The 27,985-nt window shown below is 46.5% G+C and overlaps 1 protein-coding gene across 1 annotated transcript; it reads left to right on the top strand.

Annotated features, from left to right (window-relative positions):
* Positions 1 to 94: 94 nt before the first annotated feature.
* Dhc1 (dynein axonemal heavy chain 1) lies at positions 95 to 27,773 on the top strand. Its single transcript, XM_086830105.1, has 35 exons — positions 95 to 368; positions 1,160 to 1,297; positions 1,359 to 1,518; positions 1,649 to 1,799; positions 1,854 to 2,598; positions 3,087 to 3,297; positions 3,349 to 4,217; positions 4,285 to 4,404; positions 4,472 to 4,628; positions 4,714 to 4,768; positions 5,013 to 5,146; positions 5,200 to 5,393; positions 6,652 to 7,459; positions 9,135 to 9,334; positions 9,541 to 11,412; positions 11,493 to 11,665; positions 12,527 to 12,682; positions 12,824 to 13,034; positions 14,724 to 15,110; positions 15,174 to 15,759; positions 15,818 to 16,051; positions 16,184 to 16,255; positions 16,979 to 19,656; positions 20,173 to 20,421; positions 20,896 to 22,633; positions 22,695 to 22,749; positions 22,897 to 22,994; positions 23,087 to 23,379; positions 23,452 to 23,944; positions 24,293 to 24,482; positions 24,537 to 24,693; positions 26,403 to 26,498; positions 26,556 to 26,612; positions 26,916 to 27,048; positions 27,113 to 27,773. Exons 1-35 carry the CDS (start codon positions 261 to 263, stop codon positions 27,364 to 27,366), a joined length of 14,232 nt encoding a protein of 4,743 aa, XP_086686231.1. The 5' UTR covers positions 95 to 260; the 3' UTR covers positions 27,367 to 27,773.
* The last annotated feature ends 212 nt before the right edge of the window (positions 27,774 to 27,985 follow it).

Raw genomic sequence — 27,985 nt, 5'->3', positions numbered from 1 at the left:
ACTCACTAATTCGTTGAAGGCTTGTCTGCGGAAGCTCCTCAGGCCGTTGTCTTGACAACTCAGTGCGTATTCTGTCTGTTTGTTCAATTCAGCATTTTGCTTATTACAATTGTCAGAGGCGAGAAGTCGTGTTGTGCAACGCAGTTCAGAATCCAATAGAAACGCAGTAAATCTCCAATGATTTTTGATTAAGTTGCCCCGAGAGTGTGTGCCCTTGCTTGTGGAAAGTACTTTGCTTTTTGCATAGAGTTTTGGCCAAGATGTTCGTGCAGAAAAAGAAGCTGGTCGAGCATGTTTTGGCAATGCGCGGCGATGGGGGCAGTAGTGATGAGGAGGAGGAGGAGGAGGACCAGGGCGACATCCTGCAGGTGCCTGCAATTTGGAGAGAAAGCACTAATTACTAACTAGCCGTATCGAGTGTACTGCAAAGTAACCGTTGTCGAATGTTGCCTTAGAAAGTTGCGTAATGCATATTGCCCTAGATACCAAAACCCCCTTGAACGATTACGTAATCGCAATCCTAGCCAGTTGCAACTCCTAATCTTGCGCGTGTAAATTGCTGCTGCTATTTGAGGCCCCCGTAATATCCATCTAATATCCGTACACGTGTTTTCATTTCTTTTTAGCTGAGTAACTAACTCCTAACTAACCACATAAACGCAACTGTACAAGAACTTCACTCCCGTTGCTGCAACCCAAACCTAGTAATCTATTACAAAATCACTCCTATAACCATATACTGTATAGCATTCGAAGAAGTATCGCACTTTTGGTTTTTGTACTATTTCTCTATCCGTTGACATGCTATATAAGTACGAATTGTTGTAGTTTTTTTGAACGTAGTTTGTAGGCGTGCGCAACTAATAATTAGTTGCAGAGCGTTTTTAGTGTTTAGCCAAGATGTGTTCCATTTTTGAAACTAACTAATTTTTGGTCTCTTCCATTTTTGAATTTTGAAATAAAAAAACGAACATTTTATTTTGGTTTACAACTTAAAATCGTTTGTAAAAATATAAACCACTCCCGCACTGCAAAATTTTGATCCTTAATTATTTTCTGGAACACCAACGGTCCAACGCATGTCGGGCCCGTCAAAAATAAAATAATCTTCCGAATCATAACCGGAATCGAAATCGAAATGGACCCGGACGAAGCGCAGCGCCGGCGGGAAGAATGCGAGCGCAAGGCACGTCGTGGGGAGATGGATCCCCGGCTGGAGTTCACCTTCCAGCTGCTGATCGACGCCACCCAGCTGCCCAGGCATCAGCTCATGGACTACATATTCGAAGGGGACATGGTAGCCTATCAGCCCGCCCATTCCGTCGACACTAATAATTCCACTCGTGTATTGCGTCTAGCTCGATGAGATCAATCAGCTTTTCCTGCCCAACATGAAGAACAAGCTGCTGTGGTTCTACCAGGAGGTGGATGAGCCGGAGCCGACACCAGTGCCCGATCCGAATAAGCCGGGGCCTTCGAGAACTGGCATGGCTTCAAGTAGCTCCAAGACGCCGCAGGGTGAGATTAAATGCATAAAAATAGTTGCTATTATCTGGAAGGAAACTTATGCTATGTGTCGTAAAATTGATACTGATTAATTATATACAATATATATAAAGTAGTTCGCATAATAAAATTGACTCTGCAGGTGGAGCCTCACCGAGTGGCATGCCTCCACCAAAGCACAAGAAGTTGTTCCTGACAGACGGTTGGACATGCGCCTTCACCGGAGTTTGTATTTACATATTTCGGGTAAATACGTCCAAGCAGCTGCCAGAGGAGGGGTTCCAGAAGGACCTGTAAGTCTCGCTGGGTGGTCCTGAGTCTACTCTCATGTTTAATGGCGCTTACAGGTACTGCGGTGTCATCGACGCCAAGAACATTGGCCTGGTCACCTCCATCGAACGCATCGTGGAGTTCGTCTTCATGCAGGCCTTGGCCTTTCCTAGTCTCGAGGGCGACGAGGAGGACGTGAGCTGCGGGCTCATTAAGGGTCAGCTCCTGCCCGGATTGCGGTCTTTTTGCAGCGCCCTGCGAGTTTGCGAGCAGGTGTGCGATCATCATAACGTCTTTGCCGACGGATGCGACATGTTCGAGAAAATCGACCAGGTGGAGGAGGTGAAGGACATGTCCAAGAACCAGGAGTTCTGCGCGCAGCTCGAGGAGCGCGTCAGCAACTGGACGAAGGGCATATTCAAAATTCTCGGCGAGAGCGAGCAGCTGCGCAAAGAGAATGACCACAGTGGGCCGCAGGACGAGCTGGAGTACTGGAAGAAGCGCGGCGCCCAGTTCTCCCAGCTTCTGGCTCATCTGCAGGACAAGGAGGTGCAGTTCACGCTGCACTGCCTCTTCTTGGCAGGCTCCCGTATCATAAAGCAGTGGAAGGAGACGGATCGCAAGATCACCTTTTGCTACAACGAAGCGCGCGACAACTCAAAGTTCATCCAGGCCATGGAGACGTGCTGCCATTCCTTGTACCTGGACGACCCCGTCAGCATGAAGGAGTCCATCCTGAGCCTGCTACAAACTGTTCGGCTTATATACAGCGTCTCTCAGTTCTACAACACATCGGAAAGGACATCCGCTCTTATGGTCAAGGTAGGCTAGAGTTACTTACTAAGGGCTCTTTACCTCATTACAAAATTCACTAAATAGTGTGGATATAGCCATTTCTTAAAGAACATTCCATGAAAACTTTAGCATCAATGCTTTCCACTCCCCACTGAATCAATTTTTATTTGGTTCAGCCACTATCCCTTGTGTAAGTGCTTCTTCCTATTGATTTTATTTGTCGATGCTTTTACACTCAATCTATTCTCACCTCTGTCGCCTGCAGTTCATGGCAATAAACGGCGCGTGGTCTTGGCTTTCACCCAAATCCCTGAAACTTTGGTTACTATTGAAAGCTTTTTATTTTCTATTTGAATAGACCTTTGAGAAAGTAACCAGGCCGATGAATGCGAATAAAGAGATGCGTTTGCCGCCATTCATAATTTATTTTCTGGTTCCTACAAAATTGTCATTTAAATAAAATATTGTTTTGATTAATGTATGCATTAACTGACGCATTTGTATAATATTATTAGATAACAAACCAAATGATCGAAACCTGCAAGTCGTACATCACCTGTCGATGCAAGGAGACTATTTGGTCACAGGATCGCAGCCTGATCCGGACCAAGCTGAGCAACTGCATTAAATTGAATCACATCTACCATGAGACCTACTATACGGTCAGGGAGCAGCCCTTTCTGCCCAATCAGACACCTTTTGGGTTTTCCGAGAACTTTGTTTTTGGTAAAATAAAAAACTTTAACTAGGCAATTAGTAAAACATTCTCTCCTCTAGGAAAATTCGACACTTTCTGTGAACGGCTCTCCAAGATTATTAGCATGTTCAACCTGATCGATGACTACAACCACTTGTTTGAGCGCCGCCTAGAAGGACTTTTGCTAGGAGAAGCCTTGGAGGACGCCTCCAATCACTTCGAGGAGGCCAAGAAGGAGGTGACTTCGAGGAAATATGACTACTTGGACCACCGCAACTCGGACTTCAACGTGGACTTCGAGCGGTTTATCCACAAGACAAACTCACTGAAGGACACCATCGCCACTCTGATCGAGACGGACTTTGACACGGTGTGGGAGACGCCGCAGTGCATCCGCTTCCTAGTGCGCTTCGAGAAGGTCAGCGAGAAAATTCCGCTGACCAAGATGGACGAGAAGTACACTCGGATCCTGCGGTATGTAGAGAAGGAGGTAGACCGCATTCTGAAGACCTTTCGCAAGCAACGCGACGATCCGCCGCTGGCGAGGAATTTCCCGCCAATCGCCGGCCGAATCCATTGGTGCCGCGCCCTTAGCCTTCACATCACTGAGCTGATGGATGCGGTAATGGACCACGGGGTATTGAGTAATCTGCCCATGGCCAAGGACTTGGATGTGCGCTACCACAACGTGCTGGGCGTGCTGCAGGAGTACGAGGACGAGATCGTCTCCATATGGCTGGACCAGGATGTGAGTGTGGCCGACGCCTGCCTACTGCAGCCCCTGCTCAGCCTCCAGGGTGATAAGTTGCTGGTCAATCTGCATCCCACTATACCGCTGCTTATCCGGGAGGCAAAGATGCTGGCCAAGCTGGACATCGAGCTGCCGATAGTGGCTGCCACGCTGATGAGTCGCCAGCAGTACTTCATCACCATCCAGGACTCGCTGAACGTGAGTGACCTACCAGCGGTTGCCTCCTAATTATGCTTTAATCCAATTCCCGCCTGCTGCTCTACAGTGTCTCATCAAAATGTTTCTGTCCACTGTACGAGCCGTAAAGCTGGAGGTACGTCCTCTGTTCCTGCCACAGCTGGTCCGCCTTACCGCGATGCTAAAGCCGGGATTACACACCATCAACGTGAGTCGTGCGGTGACCTATTATTTATTTAATTACCTATATCCAATTAACTCGCAATGTTAATTAGTGGACAAACCAAAACTGGACCGAGTTCTATGAGCGCTGCAAGCAGGCCATAGAGAATTTCGAAGTCCTTGTGGCCCGTGTCCATGACATCTACTCCAATCGCATACTCCATGTGCTCATGTGGATGCAGGACGTCTCATTGCAGATTTTGCCAGCAGGTGAGTGGCTTTAATTTTTCCAAATTATTCCCGTCTCGTGCAATTGTGTGGCTGGCGGAACTTTTCACATTTGTTTTCTGGGCAGACGATGAAATCTGGACAGTTGATGAGTTTCTGGAGCGAAGCGAGGAGGCCTGCCGGTGAGTCTGACTGTGACATGTGCTCACAGAATTCATTAAACTCTGTGGAGCTCCTCCTTGGAGCTTGTGGGGAGGGGACTCTTTTCAACTGTCTGGGCTAGACTTTCCGTTCTTTATGCTACTTTTAATTACTGCGTTTATCAATTAAAATGTGCGTGTTCTTTCGGAGCTTTTTATCTGTTTAAAAACAGTGCACGATTCGGTTCAAAAACCTATTGCTTTCGTTATATGTACATATATGTAGCAAAGCGGCCATCGAGCTGAACAGGAAGAGCCAAATGGTTTCCGAGGCCGTAGAGGAGGTTCTAAGCTTAGTGGACAAAGCAACGGCAGCCTTTAAGGAGATAGCCGGCGATGATGTTATTACCCTATTTGATGGTAAGCTTTCGGTATGCAAGGGAAGGAGTAATTGAGTGCCACCCATTGAGCAGCAGCAACCACTCCGAAAGGAGACAGCACCGCATCCGGGGGCCGCAAGCCAGAGGATGGAGGCGGAGGAGCTGCTGCTCCCACGACCAGTGGTGGTGGCAGTGGCCAGCAGCAGGACTGGAGCATCCTGTGGTCCTGCTTTGAGAATCCGTTGTCCCTTTTGTCCACCACAGAGAGTCTACCCAAGGGCATGCAGGTAAGTCAAATAAAACCTAATGCAAATAAAAACGGGGTAGTTCCGACTCACATGGGTGCTGGGAAATTAATTGGGAATACCGCTGGCTTAAAAGAAACCATCAAGCTTTTAAGAATTTGACAATATTTAATTGCACGCTGGTAAATTTAGGTTTAAAGTTTGGCTATTCTCTGTTATATGTATGTACTACCGACCACACAAATCTTACCAAACACTTTTAAAGCCATCGAACTAAACTTAACCGAAGAGTAAATATAAGTTTTGAAATCCTAGCTGATTTCATGTCTAATTTTAAGTTGGCTGATTCAATATCAATATGAATCAGGTGACTATTTTGCCCAAAAACAAAAGGATATTGTTCGATGTTAAACAGTGACTTTTTAGTTCTAAATAGTGATGGAATGATTAGAAAAGCATTTATTTATATGTATATGAATAATAAACCAACGTTTGAGTAAATTTGTATGATACATTTTTCGGCCTCAGCCGGAAACGATTAAAATCTGTTCTTTCGCGTTCTATCAACTGTATGATAAACAAACCAAAATCTCGACTTAAGATTTTTTTCATTCCTAATAAAATCTTAATAATTAATTAATCTCAATATAAAACCGAAAATTTAGGAAATGAGATTTATCAGACTTTATTCAACCCCTAAAAGTCTTGAATATAGAATAATAAATTTTTAAATAAGACCAAAAGTTATTTTATGCCACTTTCGAAACCAAATGGTCTTATTTTAAGTAACAAATTTCTGGTTATACAATTTGTATTTTGCATGTTTTTAGATCACCATTTCACACCAATGTTAAGTTGTAGCCAATTAATAAACTAAGCTCTCGATTTGTCTTTGAGTGTTTTAACAGTTTTGGATAAGAGTGTTCATTTGGGGAGCCACACAACCTTATAAAAAATAAATATGTTTTATTACATTTAAGTTGTTGGGCCAACATTATCAGAAAGGCGCAATATTAGGTTTAATTATTTTATGTTGTGCGCTTTGATTTCGCTCTAATTGGCTTTAACTCGTTTTAACTTATAGACCTATAGATGATAGGTACTGACGCAATAAGAAAATAACGAACGAACAAATAAGAACTTAATTTGTTGTTCTTTATATAAGACTGAAAATTGTAAAATTGTAGACTTTAAGTTATAATACTTGATTCGGGGTATAATTAGAGATTTAAGAAGTATCCCGTTTGCTCACTGGTTGCTTTTCGATTTACCGACATCATCAGTATCCGTATCCTTCCAGGATATGGTGTGCAATGCGGTGGTGGAGATGCGGCGCTATTACAGCCGCAAGGTGATTGATGTGCTGATCAAGGTGATCCGGGCCGCTCTGGACACGCTCCGCCGTCGGTTCATCGCCGACGAGAACGAGACGGTTTTGAAGAAACCGATATTTGCGCTGAACGCGCAGCTGCAGATTCCCCATGTGGTGATCAAGCCGAATCTGGACGAGCTGCAGGACATTTTGGTGACGGCGGGCAAGAACATCACGGGCATTGCGAAGGGCGTGGCGCAGTGGAGCAGCGGCAAAGATCCGCCGGTGCGTACAGCCCCACTGAATAGCTTCGCAATGTTCTCCAAAATCTTGTCTTACCAACCGCAGCAAGTTTCGATGACGGTGACGCAGCCGCGCGTCGGACGCAACCACAACGAGGCGGCCGGCGGCGGCAAAAGCCGGCGGCGCAAGATCTACTGCCTGGCCTCCGAGGAGCGTCCGCAGATGCCGCACATGCTCAAGAGCTTCTACTCGGCCATTATGGACAACAAGGAGGTGGCAAAGGCGGTCAACCAGCTGTCCAGCTGCACCAAAAACGTCAAGCCCGAGATCCAGACGTACATCAAGCGCTGGAAGCCCTACCACTTTCTCTGGAAGAACGACCGCACCACGCGCCAACTCATGGAGTTCGGCCTGCAGGAGTTCGAGACGACGCTGCGCTGCCTGTCCGATCTGGATGCCAATCTCTTGGTGGAACCGGACATGGAGGTCTTCGGCCAGTGCGTGGCGGTGTACAATGAAAGGCTCAAGTATGGTTTGGCCATTGAGATCAAGTGTAAGTATCATGTCATTATTTGTTACGAGGTTTATTAATCAGCTTTTCAGTTAAAGTTCAACATGTAATATACAAAAATCCAAACGATCGAGAAAATTGAAAAAAAGTACACTTATTTTTCGCGTCGTATAATTTTATCAATAGATTTTACGTTATATCTAAAAATGTTATATTTCTAAAAATGTTTAAAGAGTGCGTGAGTGTTTTAGGACCAGCTTCTGCTTCTGACTTGTTTCTTTGTCTGTTTGTGTTTTTAATGATGTAATTTTCCAATCATCTTGCGCCAAAACTGTTTTTAATACTGTTTTAATTTAAATTTTAACTTTAAGCTAATTATTATACCCTTGCAGGTTATAATAATATTATTGCAGTATTGAAGTTTGCAAGCCAGTGAAGGAGTCATTTCCGACCATATAAAGAATATATATTCTTGATCAGCATCAACAGCCGAGTCGACCTAGCCATGTCCATCTGTCCGTTTCTATGCAAACTACATAGTCTTTCAGTTTTAAAGATATATGAATATATATATTATATAGCTGCCATGGGAAAAATTGGAAAATTGTTTTAAAATTGAAAATTTTTAGAAAAAAAATTATAACCTTTTCATTGCCAGATTTTCATCAAATTTAAGATATAGCCCTTTAATATTGTTCTGAAATATAGTTTTAATTTAATGAAAATCTGATATTGTTCTGAAATATAGTTTAAATTTAATGAAAATCGGACAACTTATAATATAAATGCTATACGAACGATCGAGAAATTAATGGAATTAAAGTTTTCAAAAGATTTTTATCAAGCCCTTTAAACTTAATCTAGAATTTCGGTTTAAATTTTATGAAAATCAGACAACTTATCATATAGCTGCCATACACAAACTTCGGCGTGGCGAAGTTAGCTTCATTTCTTGTTAGATAAAGACGTATTGATTTTATAATAAGATTTTTAACTCACGAAAAGAATTTTTTGTTGGTAAAATCGGCAACTTTCTTAACAATATTTATACTTTTCACAAAAATTAATAGATACAAAATTCCTCATTCATTGACTACGTTTATACTTATTAAGCACGAAAATACTTATATTGTATAGTAACCACTTAATATCCATACGAGTCTCTGGGAAAACTTTTCCCAAATAAAGTGCATATTAATGAGGACAAAGGTTAAACTTAAAGGAATGCCATTTAACACTAAATTGGAAGAATTATTAATTATCTACTGATTCATAATTAATAGTTAATAAATTTCAGAATAAGTAGAATTCATTAAGTGCCTAAAGCAAACGGTGTGGCAAAGTTTTTGAGCCTATTTTATTGGGGCCACAACTTCCAATTCCGTCGGCTCGAATTAATCAGCCATAAATTTCAACACCCTCGCGAATTCTTTTGTTGGGTCGAATATAGGAAGCTATGGAAATTGATTGGACTCCAATTAGGCAATCTAATTTAACTAACAGAATTAACTGTGCACAGGGCAGGCATCGGCATCCCAAAAATAAACTCCCCCAAACACTACTTACTTATTAGTCCGGCGACGCCGCTGGATGAGGCCGCGGGTGGAGGCGAAATAGCCCTCGGCCGCCTGGCTTTGATTAATGACATCGATATCATTGAGTCCACACTGTGTGGAGGGTGGCTAGAATAAACACTTTACACCGTTTCTATTTCCAGCCTGCAACCACAAAATTGGTCAGGCCATGAAGAAGAAGTACAAGAAGGAAATGGACTACGTTTATGCGGTAATCAACGAGATGGACCGAAAGCTGGACAGGCCCATCCGTGACCTGGATGACGTTCGAATGATTATGGAGACCTTGGGTAAGATACGGGAACAGGAGGTGGACATGGAGCTGCGCATAGATCCCATCGAGGTGAGGTTAATCACTGAATTTAATCAAATTAATCGTGAAGCAATAATAATGGTTTAAGGAAAATAAGATATATCCCTGTTAAACTTCAAATTTTGTATACCTTGTGCTTATCTGCAATTACTTTAAGTTAACTCAAACCAAGTTCCGTTCACAAAGCCCTATTTAATGGAAATTTAGTTGATCACATTACAATTTGACTTCCACAGGAAGCCTTTAATGTCCTGACCCGCTACGAGGTGCAGGTAGAGCGTGAACAATTCGATCTGGTCGACAATTTGAGGGCCACTTTTCAGAATCTTTTGGCGGGAGCGCTGCAGGCGCAGGTGAAGCTGCTGGAGATGCAACCCGCGTTCCAGGACGACCTGAAAACCAATTTGGACAACTTCAAGCAGGACAAGATCTCGTACGTGACGGAGTATCGCACGGCGGGTCCGATGCAGGCCGGTCTGACACCTCGAGAGGCCTCCGACAGGCTGATTCTGTTCCAAAATCGCTTCGAGGGCATGTGGCGACGCCTACAGACGTACCAAAGCGGCGAGGAACTCTTCGGTCTGCCCCAGACGGACTACCCAGAGCTCGGCCAGATCCGCAAGGAGCTAAACTTGCTGCAGAAGCTATATAAGCTGTACAACGATGTCATCGACCGAGTGAGCAGCTACTACGACATTCCATGGAACGAGGTGGACATAGAGGAGATCAACAACGAGTTAATGGAGTTCCAGAACCGATGCCGCAAGTTGCCCAAGGGCCTCAAGGAGTGGCCGGCGTTTCACGCTCTGAAGAAGACCATTGACGACTTCAACGACATGTGTCCGCTACTGGAGTTGATGGCGAATAAAGCCATGAAGCCACGCCACTGGCAACGGATCATGGATGTTACTCGCTACATCTTCGAGTTCGACTCGGAGGGTTTCTCGCTCAAGAACATATTGGAGGCGCCGCTGCTGAAGCACAAAGAGGACATCGAGGACATCTGCATCAGTGCCATGAAGGAGAAGGATATCGAGGCGAAGCTCAAGCAGGTGACCAACGAGTGGTCAGTGCACGAACTTCAGTTCATGAGCTTCAACAATCGCGGCGAGCTGTTGCTGCGCGGCGACACCACGGCGGAGACGATCGGCCAGCTGGAGGACAGCCTGATGGTGCTGGGCTCCCTGCTGTCCAACCGCTACAACGCCCCCTTCCGGAAGCAGATCCAGCAGTGGGTCTACGACCTGTCCAATTCAAACGAGATCCTGGAGCGCTGGCTTCTCGTGCAGAACATGTGGGTCTACCTGGAGGCTGTGTTTGTGGGTGGCGATATTGCGAAGCAACTGCCTAAGGAGGCGAAAAGGTTTTCAAAGATTGACAAGTCTTGGCAGAAGATCATGCAGCGGGCCCACGAGACTCCTGGTGTCGTGGCCTGCTGCGTCGGTGACGATCTGCTCAAGCAGCTGCTGCCTCACCTGCAGGAGCAGCTGGAAATATGTCAGAAATCCTTGAGTGGGTACTTGGAGCGCAAGCGCATGATGTTCCCACGTTTCTTCTTTGTGTCAGATCCTGCCCTGCTAGAGATACTGGGGCAGGCTTCCGATTCGCACACCATACAAAACCACCTTCTTAACATATTCGACAATACCAAGAGCGTCAAGTTCCACGACGTTGAGTACAACAAGATGATGGCCATCATCAGTAGCGAGGGCGAGATGATCCAGCTGGATCGGGCCATTCGCGCCGAGGGCTCCGTGGAGACATGGCTAACCCAGCTGCTGGTCACAGCCCAGGCCTCGCTGCACTCGATCATCCGCACCGCCTACGCGACTATTAACGATCCCAACTTCACGCTGCTCAGTTTCCTGGAGAAGGCGCCGGCTCAGATCGGTCTCCTCGGAATCCAGATGGTTTGGACCCGCGACGCGGAGATGGCCCTAATGAGGGGTCGAGAAAGAAAGGTCATGATGGAGACAAACAATAAGTTCCTCGAGATGCTGAACACTCTGATCGACCAGACTACCCGCAACCTGTCCAAGCGGGAGCGCACCAACTTCGAGACCCTTATCACCATCCATGTGCATCAGCGTGATATATTCGATATTTTGGTGGGTAACCCATGAAATGCTCTGTCCCATCATAGTTTGTGGTTTCTAATCCATTCTCTCGTTCAATCCACACCTCGCAGTGCCGCATGAACATCAAATCCCCCAACGACTTTGAGTGGCTCAAGCAATGCCGCTTCTATTTCAAGGAGGACTTGGACAAGACCTGGATTTCGGTGACCGATGTCACGTTTACCTATCAGAACGAGTATCTTGGATGCACAGATCGCTTGGTCATCACCCCGCTGACGGATCGGTAAAATAAGAATTGATTATATATTTTTGGTCTAAGGGATTGTTTATTGACATTGCAAGGATTGGATTGATTCGGTTTATTTTCACCTTATAAAATTCTCCAAGGTCAATATCATCAAGTATACGACATGTTCTCCCAGTTCGGAGCATTCTTGCTCAAGGAGGTGCCCTTCAATTCTATAAAATTCTTATTGTCTTGCCGCATAAATGCGAACTCCTTGCTCCCAAAACAATGACGAGTAATTATAGACGCTTCCGTTTAATTTGTATTCCCTGCATTGTTCCCGCATTGCCGTCCGCTTTTTTCCACTGATAAACTTTCGCATACCAGAAATGCCTCAGTGGAAAACCCGCCTGCACGTGCTCCGCACATTCCCCGTGGCGGAATATCCACCTTGGAATTCTGCTCCGTAAGCAAACAAACGGATGGCAGCACTTAAAGATGCTTTAAGTCGATGTCGGAGGCGGAGACAGCCGCAGCTCGCAGCTCCGCGGAATCCCATTCAGCTCCAGGACGAACTATGTCGGCGGACAGTCGAGCGACGCGACGTTGACATGCCCGTAAAGATAAATTTCACTTAGCGGAGCATAAATAAAGTTTTGACAGCAGCCAGTTGGCCCAGAAGCTGTGAGGCTGCCGGAGTGCCGCTGTGTTCCTAGAGGCATCTCCGGCTGCTTTGCATTCGTTTGTTGATCTCTCTTAGATTTCCCACTCATCGCGACATCAGGGACTATTACCATTGGCTTTTGATTTTTTAAAGAGCCTTCTTTCCGTGCACGACCACATTTAACAAGCTGTGGCAAGCCCCGCCAGGCGGAGTACATTGACTGCTACACAGCTTCCGAACTCGTTCCCTTTTAGGTGCTACATAACTCTGGCCCAAGCCCTTACACTGTCCATGGGCGGAGCTCCGTGCGGACCAGCTGGCACGGGCAAGACAGAGACCGTCAAGGATATGGGCAAAACGCTGGCCAAGTATGTCGTGGTATTTAACTGCTCCGATCAAATGGACTACAGGTAAGACTCGCTTTGGCGCTACAAATTCATTTAAATTCAGGAATAGCAAATTCCTGTTGCCTTTTTAAGCAGAATAGCTTCGAGCTATCTTCCACAGAACTTAAGTATTGTCCGTTTATGCTATCCATTTGATTTCTTTAGAGGACTGGGGCGCATATACAAGGGCTTGGCCCAGTCGGGCAGCTGGGGTTGCTTTGACGAGTTTAACCGCATCGAGCTTCCCGTCCTGTCGGTGGCAGCCCAACAAGTGGCCGTTGTCCTAACTGCCAAAAAGGAGAAGCGCAAGACATTCCTCTTCACTGATGGCGACACCATCGAAATGAACCCAGAGTTCGGCATTTTCATCACTATGGTAATGTTAATGGACACTTGTTACTTATTATTTATCATAGGTATAAGTAGTACTACATTTAATATAATCGTAGCACCATTCGCACCCATGAAAAGCACTGAAAATCTGTTGTAATTTTTACGTATTATCAACTTAAATTTCTGGAAGCTTTTGCACTAAACAACATAAGCTGGAGGCACAACAAAGTGGAACTAAGTCCCTTGATGAAATAATTGCACACTCTTTAATTTATGAGTATGAGGAAACAAAGTTAACGAACCTTAGTGGGTTCCAGCCTTTACTCTTTCTGGTTCCAGGGAATATAGAAACTTGCTTTAGGGAAGTCGCCTTAGCCAGATTTTTGAAGAAAAACAATAATTTTACAAGTGGCCCTTCCTTGTTCATATTATTTATTTGCTTGTTAAATAAACCCATTTGTTTTAAAGGCAATGCCATATTCGCTGTAAAATCGATCAGGAAAAATGGAAGTGACGGGCGCTTTACGCACATAATAATTCAACGTTATTAGTCATGTACAATTTTTCTCAACCGAAGCCGTAATAAAATTTACTCTGTCGCCGCCCTGGCACATACGACACTTAGCGCGGAGCCTAAAAGCTGCCGAAAACCAATAACCGGGTCGAGGTGGAGAAAGCCGAGGAGGAGGCAGGCAGGACTAAAGGAGTGGGGTCCCGAGCCTGTATTTACATTTTAGCGGCCTCATGACTCGATTAATGTGGCTGGCTGCCACATGGGAGGCCGGATAACTCCATCCGGCTGCCAGGAATTTGCCCTTAAAGAGCAACTTTAAGTCTCCACGCAAAAAGTGGCTGCTGCCGACTAAAACTTTGCGTAGTTTAATTACAAGCGACGGCAACTATGATCGCGTAATGCGATTAGCATTAACACGGCGACGCGGCGACTGCCTTTGTCTCATCCTGGCTATAATGGCGGATGTCAATCAACGCCCTCAGGAGACGCCACCCAATCCAATCCGGAGCATGATCCTTTGAAGGCTTTGGCTCAATTTTAATTTGCACATTGAGTTATTACGCTCATTTATATAACATTTTTAGCCAGGGCATTTAATTTTAATGAGCCATTATGTCACAACAGCCCCAAATTGGGTCGCACACGATTACGGACATAGACAAATAGTCGCTGGCTGCGAACTCGAACGAGTTTAATGGGAAAACCCTTTGTTGTGGTTAGCCGTATTCGACGGAGCCGACACGGCCAGTCAGCCCACGAATTTTGTTTCATTTGAATGGGGACACTCGGGGTATGTTTATCTTTGGAGGAGACGTGCTCCCACGCGAACTATTTTTAGCAATTAGGGTAAAGTTGAGTCCCAAAATTTACTTGCAATACCACTTTTACAATCGCACAGCCTTGCTTGCTTATTGTCAGAACAAATTAAATTGGATTTTCAAGCTGGATAAATGAACTCATAGGCTAAGGCTTGCTCTTATTTTAAATGAATTAAAAGTCTAGTCACCTAGTATTTCCCTATTAGGGTCTCGGTATGATAAAGTTTAAAGCTTAAGCGATATTACTCAACAATATTGTGCTATGCCAACTAACTGTTTTGTATTTGTTGTCGCCGTATCATTAATAAGCATACTTTTTCAATATCTTGTTAAAACAGTATAATATTTATAATATAATTTTCTCACTATTCCTACATGTTCGTGATACCAAAATAAATAGAATCCGGGATATGCCGGTCGCAAGGAACTGCCGGAAAATTTAAAAATTCAGTTCCGTACGGTTGCCATGATGGTGCCGGACAGACAGATCATCATAAGGGTCAAGCTGGCCAGCTGCGGATTCCTAGAGAACATAACGCTGGCCCGCAAATTCTACACGCTGTACAAGCTGTGCGAGGAGCAACTGACCAAGCAGGTGCACTACGATTTCGGGCTCAGGAACATACTCTCTGTGCTGCGAACGCTGGGAGCTGCCAAACGCCGGAACTCCAAGGATACCGAGAGCACGATTGTGATGCGGGTCCTGCGCGACATGAATCTCTCCAAGCTGATCGACGACGATGAGCCACTCTTCATGTCGCTTGTATCGGATTTGTTTCCCAATCAGGTAAGGAGTAAAGTCCCATCCTGACATAGTTATTTATTCTTCTACAACATCTTCATGGGATAGACTCTTGAAAAGACCAATTACCCGGAACTCGAGGCTGCCATTCTTCAGCAAACGGATGAGGCCAGCCTCGTCTATCATCCCCCCTGGGTCCTGAAGCTCATCCAGCTGTACGAGACCCAAAATGTGCGCCACGGAATAATGACGCTCGGTCCGAGTGGAGCTGGCAAGACTACCTGCATCCACACACTGATGAAGGCCATGACCCAGATGGGCGACAACCATCGGGAGATGCGGATGAACCCCAAGGCGATTACGGCTGCACAAATGTTTGGACGGCTCGACGTGGCCACCAATGATTGGACGGACGGAATCTTCTCGGCCCTGTGGCGCAAGACCCTGAAGCTGAAGGCCGGAGAGCACGTCTGGTTGGTTCTGGACGGCCCAGTGGACAGTATTTGGATAGAGAACCTCAACTCGGTGTTGGACGACAACAAGACCCTAACACTGGCCAATGGCGATCGCCTGACCATGGCGCCAACCGTCAAAATCATATTTGAGCCGCACAACATTGACAATGCCTCGCCCGCCACGGTTTCCCGCAACGGAATGGTCTACATGAGCTCATCCGGACTTGACTCTCGACCAAGTAAGTGCATCGAAAGTTCTAACGGAATTCATTGGTACCTATACAATTCCCTGCGCAGTTGTTCAGGCCTGGTTAAAGAACCGAGCTCCCGGAGAGAAGTCAACCTTTTCTGACCTATTCGATCAGACCTTTGTCGAGGTCTACAACTGGGGAGTGCAGATGGTGAAACTGCAGATGCCGGTGCTACAGTGCAACATTGTCCAGCAGATGCTGTTCATTCTGGAGGGCCTGATTCCCGTCAAGAAGGAGGACGAGCAGGCCGTCAGTCTGTCGAGCAAGGAGAGCCACGATGGTGAGTGCAGTGCCAACTAGCTAATCTAATCGATCAATTCCCAAACCCATAAGCGGCGGTTCGCCTAAATTGAACATTGAACCAATTGAACCCGAAATCCCTGCAAAAACCAAAATGATTGCCACTTTTCAGCGAATAAACGTTTAGAGCATCAAAAACAAATCGAAGAGGCGCGACGGCAATCGATTGGCAGTCAGATTGTCGGTAATGTATACCCGTATCCATACGTTGCGTAATTAGTGAAACCCAAAATTAACCGTAGAGCTAATGCTTCTGTGTGTGTCGACTGACATCTGTAATCCGTCGGTTGGGATCCGAGCTGGCGGACTCCGCTCCGTTTGCTTCCCAATCGACTGACCTTCTCTTCCTTCTGTAGTTCTAATTCTGTGTTTGTCCCGTCTTGATTGTCTATGTATTAACCCCATAGTTGTGTGTGTCTCGTCCTAATATTTTGATTTTCCATTTGTGTGACAATACTAATCAAAAGTAGAGGTGTCACAGAGGTCTCTACACGGCCAACATTTCAGAGGAATCACTGCTTGTTCGATATTTTGCAAAAGTATTATTAATTACAAGTTTCAGGTGACAAAAAAGGGATTGCTCTCTATCCAAACGAAACGTATTCGTGCTTTAAAAATGAAAATATTTATTAAATTGAATTATATGTCGATCCATTAAAAGGCCGTTGGTGGAGTGGCATTCTTTGAAATTATTAATGATTCTCGTTTTATGAGAATACGTTTCGTATGGTTCTCTAGTACTTTTCATTTATTCCCATTGTGATTCTGTTTTGTTTTGGGAAATTGTAGCTTCCCGTTGAAATCGTAGCAGCTGCCAGAAACCTCTGTGACACTCCAGAATGTGGCTTTAGTGCAACATTATGTGACTTAGAATTAATACAGCTCTTTCGTTCGTTGCTCCCGACAGAGGAACTACCTCCGGAGAATGCCGTTGAGGAAAAGGAGGACACCTGTACACCGGAACACTTGCACCGCTTGTACATCTTTGCGCTCGCCTGGGGACTGGGCGGTTATCTCTCCACTAGCGACCGCGTCCGAATGAATCTATTTGTGAAGGAATCGTTCCCGGAACTGGACTACCCGAAGGGTAGTGCCCACGAGAACACAATATTTGACTTCTTCGTTTCTCCAGCGGGCGTGTGGCAGTCGTGGAAGACGCTCGTCACCCCCTATATGTATCCGGAGCTTTCCACACCGGACTACCTGAGCATTCTGGTGCCCATCGTGGATAATGTGCGCATCGACTACCTGATCGGCACCATAGCCAATCAGGAGCGCGCCGTGATGGTGATTGGCGAGCAGGGCACGGGCAAGACGGTGATCATGAAGAACTTCATGAAGAAGATGAACGTTGAAACGTACATGGGCCGATCATTCAATTTCTCGTCGGCCACCAGTCCATACCAGTTTCAGCGCACAATTGAGAGTTACGTGGAGAAACGCGTTGGCGTCACCTTCGGGCCACCCGGTGGCCGGAAATTGATCGTCTTCATTGACGACATCAATTTGCCCGAGATCAATGAGTGGGGCGACCAGATCACCAACGAAATTGTGCGCCAGTCCATGGACATGAAGGGCTTCTACAGCCTGGAGAAGCCAGGCGACTTCACCACCATCGTGGATGTGCAGTATGTGGCGGCCATGGGCCTGCCCGGCGGCGGGCGCAACGACATACCGTCCCGTTTGAAGCGCCAGTTTTGTGTATTCAACTGCAACATCCCCGACAACGACTCCATCGATAAGATCTTCCGCGTTATCGGTGAGGGTCACTACAATGCCAAGCGCGGCTTCGTGCCCGAGATCCGCAGCCTGGTCAAGAAGCTGATCGTCGTCACCCGCCATCTGTGGCAGCGCACGCGCGAGAAACTGCTGCCCACGCCAGCCAAATTCCACTACGTTTTCAGTCTGCGCGACTTGTCGCGCATCTGGCAGGGCATGGTAGGCACCTTATCCACGGTGATCACCTCCGAAAGCGTCCTCATGGCGCTGTGGAAGCACGAGTGCACGCGAGTATTTGCCGATCGCTTCACCACGTTCCAGGACAAGGAGTGGTTCGGCTCAGAGCTGGCATGTCTCGTGCGCGAGGAGCTGGGCGATGCCCACTCCCAGATGATCCTGCCCAATCCGGTGTTCGTCGACTTTATGCGCGACGCCCCCGAGCCAACTGGCGAGGAGGGCGAGGACACCGATATGGAGCTGCCCAAGGTTTACGAGCCGGTAAACTCACACGAAGTGCTCCGAGAGCGTCTCGTCATGTTTCTTGCCCAGTTCAACGAAATGGTGCGAGGGTCGGGAATGGATTTGGTGTTCTTCCCGGATGCAATGCTGCATCTGGTGAAGATCTCCCGCATCATTCGGCATCCGAGGGGATCGGTCATGCTTGTCGGGGTCGGCGGTTCTGGAAAACAGTCGCTAACGAAATTGGCATCGTTCATAGCTGGCTACAAGACATTCCAAATTGCGTTGACGCGTTCGTACAACGTGGCCAATTTTCTGGAGGATCTAAAGCTGCTCTACCGTACCTGCGGCGTTCAGGGCAAGGGCACGACCTTTCTCTTCACCGACATGGATATCAAGGAGGAAGGTTTCCTCGAGTATCTGAACAACATACTCTCGAGCGGCGTCATATCGAATCTATTCTCGCGCGATGAGCAGGCCGAAATCGTGCAGGAACTGACGCCGGTCATGAAACGCGAGAATCAACGCAAAACAGCGACCCCGGAAAGTGTGATGGACTTCTTTTTGGCGCGCACCTGCACCAATCTGCATGTGGCCTTCTGCTTCTCGCCAGTGGGCGAGACGTTCCGGTCGCGAGTGCAGCGCTTTCCCGCCTTGGTCTCCGGCTGCACCATTGACTGGCTGCATCCGTGGCCCAAGGATGCTTTAGTCTCGGTTGCCCGACACTTTCTGAGTCACTTCGAAATCGAGTGCACCCCGGCCGTCAAGGAGGAGCTGGTCAACGCTCTCGGCTCCATCCAGGACATTGTCGCGGAAACGTCGCAGGAATACTTCCAGCGCTTCCGGCGCGCAACGCACGTGACACCCAAATCTTATCTGAACTTCATTGCCGGCTACAAGAACATCTACCAAATGAAGCAGCAAGAGCTGCGTGATGGTGTGGAGAAGATGGATACGGGCCTGGAGAAACTGAAAGAGGCCTCCGCCTCGGTTGAGATCCTCAAAAAGGACCTGGTGGTCATGGAGGAAGAGCTAGTCGAAGCCTCGAAGAACGCGGAGTCAGTGCTAGTGGAGGTGACGGAGCGTGCGATGCAAGCGGAGATCGTCAAGAACCAGGTGCTCATCGTCAAGGACAAGGCCGAGGCTCTCGTCGCCTGCATCGCCCACGAGAAGGCCCTGGCCGAGGAAAAGCTTGAGGCGGCCAAGCCGGCCCTAGAGGAGGCCGAGAATGCCCTCAACACGATCAAACCGGCGCATATCGCCACTGTGCGTAAGTTGGGTCGTCCGCCGCACCTCATCATGCGGATCATGGACTGCGTTCTGATCCTATTCAAGCGCAAGCTCCATCCCTGCATTCCCGACTCGGGCACGCCGTGTCCGAAGCCCTCCTGGCAGGAGTCCCTAAAGGTGGGTCGCCTTCCTTAAGTTTTCACACATAGTGAACCGAACTCTAAATCATATTCAATTGAATTTCTAACAGGGAAAGGGAAGTGCCTCTCATTCTTTAATATTCGTTCCCATGTATATTATTTTCATGATTCCATGCGCTTTTTTTTAAGGTGCTGCTTTACTTTTTATTATTTTTTTAAATTTATTAATGAATAAACTTAGATAAAGCGGAGCCATAATAGTTAATATCCGCTGAAACGTTAAAATCCTATCGACCAGAAAATTTTACTGACACAGTCTGTACACTTTTCTTGTTAAAAAAAAAAAAAACAAACTATCCGTATTTGGAGTAAATCATTTGATTAAATCAGCGGAATTAACCACAAGTTAGCTAATAAAATCAAAAAATAATTAGCTTATATTTAATTCACATCCATGGTTTTAAATTTTTTTTTTCCATTCTTCCCGGATATGCATAGTCGGTACACTCGACTATTGTAATCTTATTAGTTTTTCCTTTAAACTTCTTGACAGATGATGGCTAGTGCCACGTTCCTGCTGCAGCTGCAAAACTATCCAAAGGACACCATCAACGACGAGATGATCGATTTGCTTCAGCCATATTTCCGCATGGAGGACTACAACATGGATATGGCGAGACGTGTTTGTGGCGATGTCGCCGGATTGCTGTCCTGGACAAAGGCCATGTCCTTCTTTCACAGTGTCAACAAGGAGGTGCTGCCCTTAAAGGCAAATCTCACCCTGCAGGAAGCGCGCCTAAAGGTAAGAGCTCCGAGGGAATAATGTAAGTTTAAATGAAATAAATATTTACCAACGAGTATTTAAAAAAGTTAAATATGCCCTTTTAAAATTATATATGGCACGGTATAGAAAAAATGCATGCTTTGTTTTAAGTTAAATGCAATCACAACCAGTTGTCGGAAAGTTATGATGGATGATCCAAGCTGCTGCTTGTCGGCTCATCAATCAGATATATTTCCCACAGCTAAGTGGATTCATGTTAAATTGTTTTTAACTTAATGTTATAAACGCGAGTGATATTCTTATTATGAGGAATAATACGTTTAATCGGATAACATGTGGACTTTATAATTGGATACGAGCAATTGGACACTCTAGAAACGAAATCATCTGAATCACTGAAATGCTTTTCCTTACCGTGATTCATAGTCATAAATAGAGCTACTCTTACCTTATTCGATACTTTGTGTCAAATCCCCCATGCCACGACAACAGCTCGCCATGGACGACTTGGCTGGTGCCGAGGAGCAGTTGCGGGAGCGCGAAGACGCCCTGCAGGCTGTCAAGGATCAGTACGATAAGGCTGTGGGCGAGAAGCAGCGGCTGACGGATGCTGCCAATGTCTGCCTGCGGAAGATGACGGCAGCCACGGCCCTGATTAACGGGCTGTCGGATGAGAAGACCCGCTGGACGAACCAGAGCAAGGAGTTCAAGATACAGCTGGGCAAACTGGTGGGTGACGTCCTATTGGCCACCGGATTTCTCTCCTACTGCGGTCCCTACAATCAGGAGTTCCGGGCCAATCTCATTAAGACCTGGATGGGCATCCTTAAGCAGAAGAACATACCCTTCACCACTGGTCTGAACATTATCAACATGCTGGTAGACTCGTCCACGGTGTCTGAGTGGACGCTGCAGGGACTGCCCAACGACGAGCTGTCGGTGCAGAACGCCTTGATAGCCACCAAATCGAGCAGCTATCCACTGCTGGTGGACCCGCAGACACAGGGCAAGATCTGGATCAAGTGCAAGGAGGACCGAAACGAACTGCAGATCACCTCGCTGAACCACAAGTACTTCCGCACACACTTAGAGGACTCCCTCTCCCTCGGCAGGCCGCTACTGATCGAGGATGTGGGCATCGACCTGGACCCGGTCATTGACAATGTGCTGGAGAAAAACTTCATCAAGTCGGGCAGCATAGAGAAGGTGCTGGTGGGCGACAAGGAGTGCGACGTGATGCCGGGCTTCATGCTCTACATCACCACGAAACTACCGAATCCAGCCTTCAGTCCGGAGGTCAGTGCCAAGACCTCGATCATTGACTTCACGGTCACCATGCGCGGGCTGGAGGACCAGCTCCTGGGTCGCGTCATTCTCATGGAGAAGTCCGACTTGGAGGCCGAGCGGGTGGCGCTTTTCGAGACCGTCATGCAGAACCAGCGCAATATGAAGGAGTTGGAGGCGAATCTCCTGCTCCGACTCAGCTCATCCCAGGGATCCCTCGTAGACGACGAGGCCCTAATTGAGGTGCTTCGAGTCACCAAAACCACGGCCGAGGAGGTCAATCAGAAATTGAAGATTTCCGAGGTCACGGAACGCAAGATAATGAAGGCGCGTGAGGAGTTCCGGGCGGTGGCCAAGCGTGGATCTATTCTATACTTCCTCATTGTGGAGATGAGCAATGTGAATGCCATGTACCAGAACTCACTGAAGCAGTTTCTGGTAATATTCAACCACTCCATCACCAAGTCGGCCAAGTCTAGTGTCACCGAGGAGCGGATAAACATTATTCTGCGGTATCTCACCTACGAAGTCTACAAGTTCACAAATCGCAGCCTCTACGAGCGGCACAAGCAGCTTTTCACCTTGATGCTGGCCATAAAGATCGACTATCACAATGGTAACATCAGCCACGAGGAGTTCCTCACCTTCATTAAGGGCGGCGCCTCGCTAGATCTGAACGCCGTCACGCCGAAGCCCTTCCGCTGGATCCTAGACATCACATGGCTGAATCTGGTTGAGATTAGCAAGCTGGACACCTTCTCGACGGTCCTTCAAGTGATTGAGCTGAACGAGCGCGACTGGCGTTCCTGGTATGAGTGCGAGAAGCCGGAGAACGAGGAGATTCCCTGCGGCTACAATGCTCTCCTGGACAGTTTCCGGAAGCTGTTGCTCATTAGATCCTGGTGTCCTGATCGCACCATTTCCCAGGCGAAAAAGTATATAGAAGGTGAGACTTTCAATGGTACCTTTGGCTTGATTACGTTTCCATAACCTTTTTCTGCCTTAAGAATCTCTGGGAAGCGAATACAGTGAAATGCAAATCCTTGATCTCGAGGAAATGTGGTAAGTAATTAATCTTTAATAATTACATATGTACATATGTAGGTATGTATCCCTGCCCAAATTTATTTAAAGAAAAATAATTGTAAATAATTAAAGATAAGACACCTTACTCCCATTCCAAAATATTAAGCTATATACTTTTTTTAGGCTAGAGTCGGAACCACGCACTCCGTTCGTTTGCCTTTTGTCCATTGGATCGGATCCAACCACCCAAATAGGAGCTCTGGCCAAGCAGAAGAGCATAAGTGAGTGTTCCGCGGGCAATGCGCTAAAGTGCATCATATCACTAATTCAATTGTCTCCATTCACATGAACACTCACTTCCCCATCCACACAGTCCTCAAGGCGGTGTCTATGGGCCAGGGCCAGGAGTATCATGCACGAAAGATGATTATGGAGTCGATGGCTGGCGGCGGATGGGTGCTGCTACAGAACGTGCATCTATCGCTGCCCTTCTGCTCGGAGATTATCGACATGCTGGTGGAGAGCGAGCACATAGACGAGTCATTCCGGATGTGGGTGACGACGGAGCCGCACAACGAATTCCCCATCGGGCTGCTCCAGATGGCGCTCAAGTTTACTAATGAACCTCCCCAGGGGATACGTGCCAGTCTGAAGCGCAGCTACCAGGTGTGCAAATAAGTCAGCCTTGCAGGCGGAGCATGCTTAATAATTAATTTTCAATCTTTTGCACGGGTCTAGTCGTTCACCCAGGACTTCCTCGACTACACCTCGGCCTCCCAGTGGCCCCCGTTGCTCTACACAGTGGCCTTCCTGCACACCATTGTCCAGGAACGGCGCAAGTTCGGACCGCTCGGCTGGAACATACCCTACGAGTTCAACCAGGCGGACTTCGCCGCCAGCGTCCAGTTCATCCAGAACCATCTCGACGAAATGGACCCCAAGAAGGGCGTCTCCTGGCAGACGCTCGTCTACATGATTGGCGAAGTGCAGTACGGTGGCAGGGTGACGGATGACTTTGACAAGCGTCTCCTGACCACCTTCACCTCGGTTTGGTTCTGCGAGCAGCTCCTCTCGAACGCATTCGAGTTCTACAAGGGCTACAAGGTGCCCACCACCAAGTCCCTCCAAGGCTTCATCGACTACATCAACAGCTTGCCGGCCTACGACACTCCGGAGGTGTTTGGCCTGCATTCCAACGCCGACATCACGTACCAAATCAATTCGGCCAAAGGTGAGTGAGTGCAGGTCTGGTTCCGAATGCCCGATTCCCAATTCGACCACCGCGCAGAATCCCTTATTTATACTAGTTTAATGTGCGAGAGCAGGTCATAAATTATCAATGTGTCCGATTTAAGTAAAGCCCTGTTGCATAATCAATGGCGGCAGGCTGCCCACCTAAATGTGTGTGAAATCAATAAACTGAATATTTCCGTGGCCGTTTTTGCCGCTGCGTGCTCGATTTAAGAACGTTGTTTTACGGTCCCATTCAGTCGCAACCCACCTGAGCACCAGAACATTACTATTCAATGACCCCTTTTAAATAATATTTGGTTGTTTATTTCTGATTTTACATCGCCAGGCATCCTCGACACCATCCTCAGCGTGCAGCCCAAGGAGGGCGGCGGCGGTGGCGGCGAGACCCGGGAGAGCATTGTCTACCAGCTGGCGGACGACATGCTCCGTAAGCTGCCAGCCCAATACAACGCCTACGAGGTGCGGGAGAATCTCAACCGGATGGGCATCCTCCTGCCCATGAACATCTTCCTCAGGCGAGTATTCCTGTCCAACATAATGGAGTAGTTGTTGTAATAATGTAATCGCAGGCAGGAAATAGATCGCATGCAACGGGTCATCAAGCGTGTCCACACTTGCCTCTGTGACCTCAAACTGGCCATCGACGGCACCATCGTGATGAGTCCGGCGCTGAAGGAGTCCCTGGACGCGATGTACGATGCCCGCATTCCCGAGACCTGGATGAAGGTTAGTCCTTTAGACATTTACATTTATTCACAGCGTCCACGTTGAAATTCCAGGGCACCTAATAAAGGGAGGGCGGAATGTTCACAGGCATTAAATATGGAAATTGTACAATTGATTTCTGCTAGGGAAAAAATATATATTCTTTTTTGGCGGCCTTTCATGTTGGGGTATTTTATAATTATGCGTGAAAACGTTTGAGGTGGCAAAGCTCGCAAAACACGTTCAGAGGTACCTAAAGGAAACAATGGAAAATACGGTGCAAAATATTTAACATTTAATTCTTACCTCAGACCTTTGAAACGAGGTTTTCCACACAAGTATTATACTTTAAAACTGCGTCCTTAAACACAATCGTAACTATGCTAAATAAGTATTATCAGCATTAATCAAAGATGCGATGTAGTCATGTCGGTCTGTCTGCAGGATTCTCTATATATAAGAGGCTTTATTACCCAGACTTACCAAATTTGCTGACAGAATCTTAAAAGACTACACGTAGATTAAGTTAATGCCTTTGAAGCGTTTTAGAGCAAGTCCTGAAACTATAACTTAATTGCTTAAGACGTTACTTGTTTGGGACTAATTCCGCATAACAACACATAATTTAATATATTTACACCCATGCAGGGAATTATAATTTCAGTCAGAAGCTTGCAACGCAGTGAAGGAGTCACCTCCGACCATATAAAGTACATATATTCTTGATCAGCATCAACAGCCGAGTCGAACTAGCCATGTCCGTTCCGTTTCTACGCAAACTAAGCTCTCAGTTTTGAAGTTAGTCTTTGTAGTTAGTCTTCTATATACTCTCACTCGAATATATGTCGGAACGGGCCGGATTGGATGATTTTTTACAAAAAAAAAATTAAAACATGTTTAGTTTTCAACAGAATTTCATCAAGTTTGAGATACAATTTCTATGTATTTAATTTTCTACAATTTTCTGTACAATTTTATGAAAATTGGCTACTATATCCTATAGCTCCCTTAGGAACGATCGAGAATTTAATACAATTAAAAATGATAACATATTCAGTTTTCGACCGAATTTGATCAAATTTGAGATATTGCCAATTTATATAATTCTACAATTTTGTGTAACATTTTTTTAAAATCGGACGAAACTATCATATACAAACGATAGTTAGTTATATAGAAAAATGCAAATCTGTGAATGTAAAACTGTAAATATAATACAGGTGAATGAAATGAAATCAGGTATTACTTTATTGTTTTTTAACATAAATATTCCTAGTCATCGAAGTTCTATCTCCAAGGGTATATATACTTCGACGTGCCGTGTTTTTTTTTTTAATTTGTTGTTTAAAAATATGTACAGGTATTCAAGGTATGAAAATTATATCGGGACAGAATTGCGTTGCAAAATTTTGACATCGCACAGGTCCTATTATTTGATATCAATTTACTTCAGATGACGAGATAGTGGTTATTTTCTGAAACCGCGTTCGACAGAGACTATAACTAGAACTAGTACTCCACCGAAAATAGACCCTTCAAATTGATGAGGCTCAACCTCATCCCACAATAAGCCGGAATTTTGTTGTCCAAAACTGCGTTTAGTCATTGAATCTACTTATTAATCTAATAAACTTGGCACTCTCCCCATCCCAGTTGGGGTGCAACATAAACTTGTTTGCTTGTTTCTGAATCTGGCCAACACGATAATGTCATGTCAACGTCACTTGCAGATATCCTGGGAGTCCACCACTCTGGGCTTCTGGTACACTGAGTTGCTGGAGCGAAACGGCCAGTTCCGTACCTGGATTTCCACGGATCGCCCCAAGGTGAGGGGACAACACTGAGCATTGTGCAGCTTTCTAATGGAAATTATTATTAACTAGGTCTTCTGGATGACGGGCTTCTTTAATCCCCAAGGCTTTCTAACAGCCATGCGACAGGTGAGAGGCTGCAGGTCCTGGATGTGGGCACACCCACAGGACCTGTCTCAATTAGCACTTATGGAGGACGGTGACTAGTTGCTTAATAAGAAAAACGGGATGTGAATGCAAATCACCGCTTAGCCAGGAATCGATATTCTATTGTTATGAATACATAAATCGTTCGAAGGAGTACTTTCTTTATGCCATTAAAACCAGTATTCCTGCTGTTCTGATTGACGTATCTGATTCACTTCACATTAAAGGTTCTTGCTTTCTTTTTTACATGTCTGCGGCGACACACTTGAATCCGGTGACTCCCAGGAGGTGACGCGGGCCCACAAAGGCTGGGCATTGGACTCGGTGGTGCTGCAGAATCAAATAACGCGCTACAACCGTGAGGACATCAGCGAATACCCCACTGAGGGTGTGTATGTGCACGGCCTCTTCCTCGAGGGTGAGTTTCCTTACCTTTTCACCTGAACTTGTACCTTCGATTGATGCCTGTCTCATTTTTGCAGGAGCCTCGCTGGATCGCCGCAGCGGTCGGCTGATTGAGTCCAAGATGAAGGTGCTCTACGAGCAGATGCCTGTCATCTATATATATGCGATTAACACGACGGCCGGCAAGGATCCCAAGCTGTACGAGTGCCCCATCTACCGCAAGCCCCAGCGCACCGACCTCAAGTACGTGGGCTCGATTGATTTCGAGACCGAGTTCAATCCCAAGCACTGGACCCTACGCGGCGTGGCCCTGCTCTGTGACATCAAGTGAATGAGCCCCCAATCCCATTCCCAGTTCCAGTCCCAGTCCCAGTACCAGTCCGAGTCCCAGTCTTGGTCCCGGTCACTTTTTGTGTCCGTGCCATTGTTTGCCATCATGTCAACGGCTGTACGTGAGTGGGGCTCCTAATGGCGCTGTGATAATTATCTTTTTTTGTTTTTCGGTGGGCGGACGTTAAAGTTTCGTGTAATCCGGCTCAAATACAACGTTATTAATTAAGCCCTCGGGCGAGGCAAACTGTTTGCACTCGGGAGCACAGGGCACCGCCAGCACAATTATTAGCTGTTATCTATTTGTACAAATCCGTCCAAGGAGGGGTCCAAAAGCGCACAATATCCGTAGAGAGTTGCAATATGTATAGGGAGTAGCGATTCAATAAAGAGATTTGAGCATGTGAACTTGTCTAAAATTCCCAATATACGTTATACAGTACCAGTTGAAGACCAGGCGATATATGTATATGTATATCTTGGTACCCTGTAGGGGATGCCATTCTCTCTCTCTGCCTGGTGCAGACGTCTAAACAATGGCCCAGGTAAACGGGATTGTTCCAATTATTGATTAAAGGTGAGTTCAGAGACCCTTGTATTTATCCAATCTTCCATTCGGA

Source organism: Drosophila serrata, unplaced genomic scaffold (genome assembly GCF_035046125.1).
Source record: "Drosophila serrata isolate PLE 108 unplaced genomic scaffold, ASM3504612v1 contig_228, whole genome shotgun sequence".
In the NCBI taxonomy this organism is placed as follows: Eukaryota; Metazoa; Arthropoda; class Insecta; order Diptera; family Drosophilidae; genus Drosophila; species Drosophila serrata.
The sequence above is the reverse complement of the archived record's forward strand: the minus strand, read 5'-3'. Positions and strand labels throughout refer to the sequence as shown.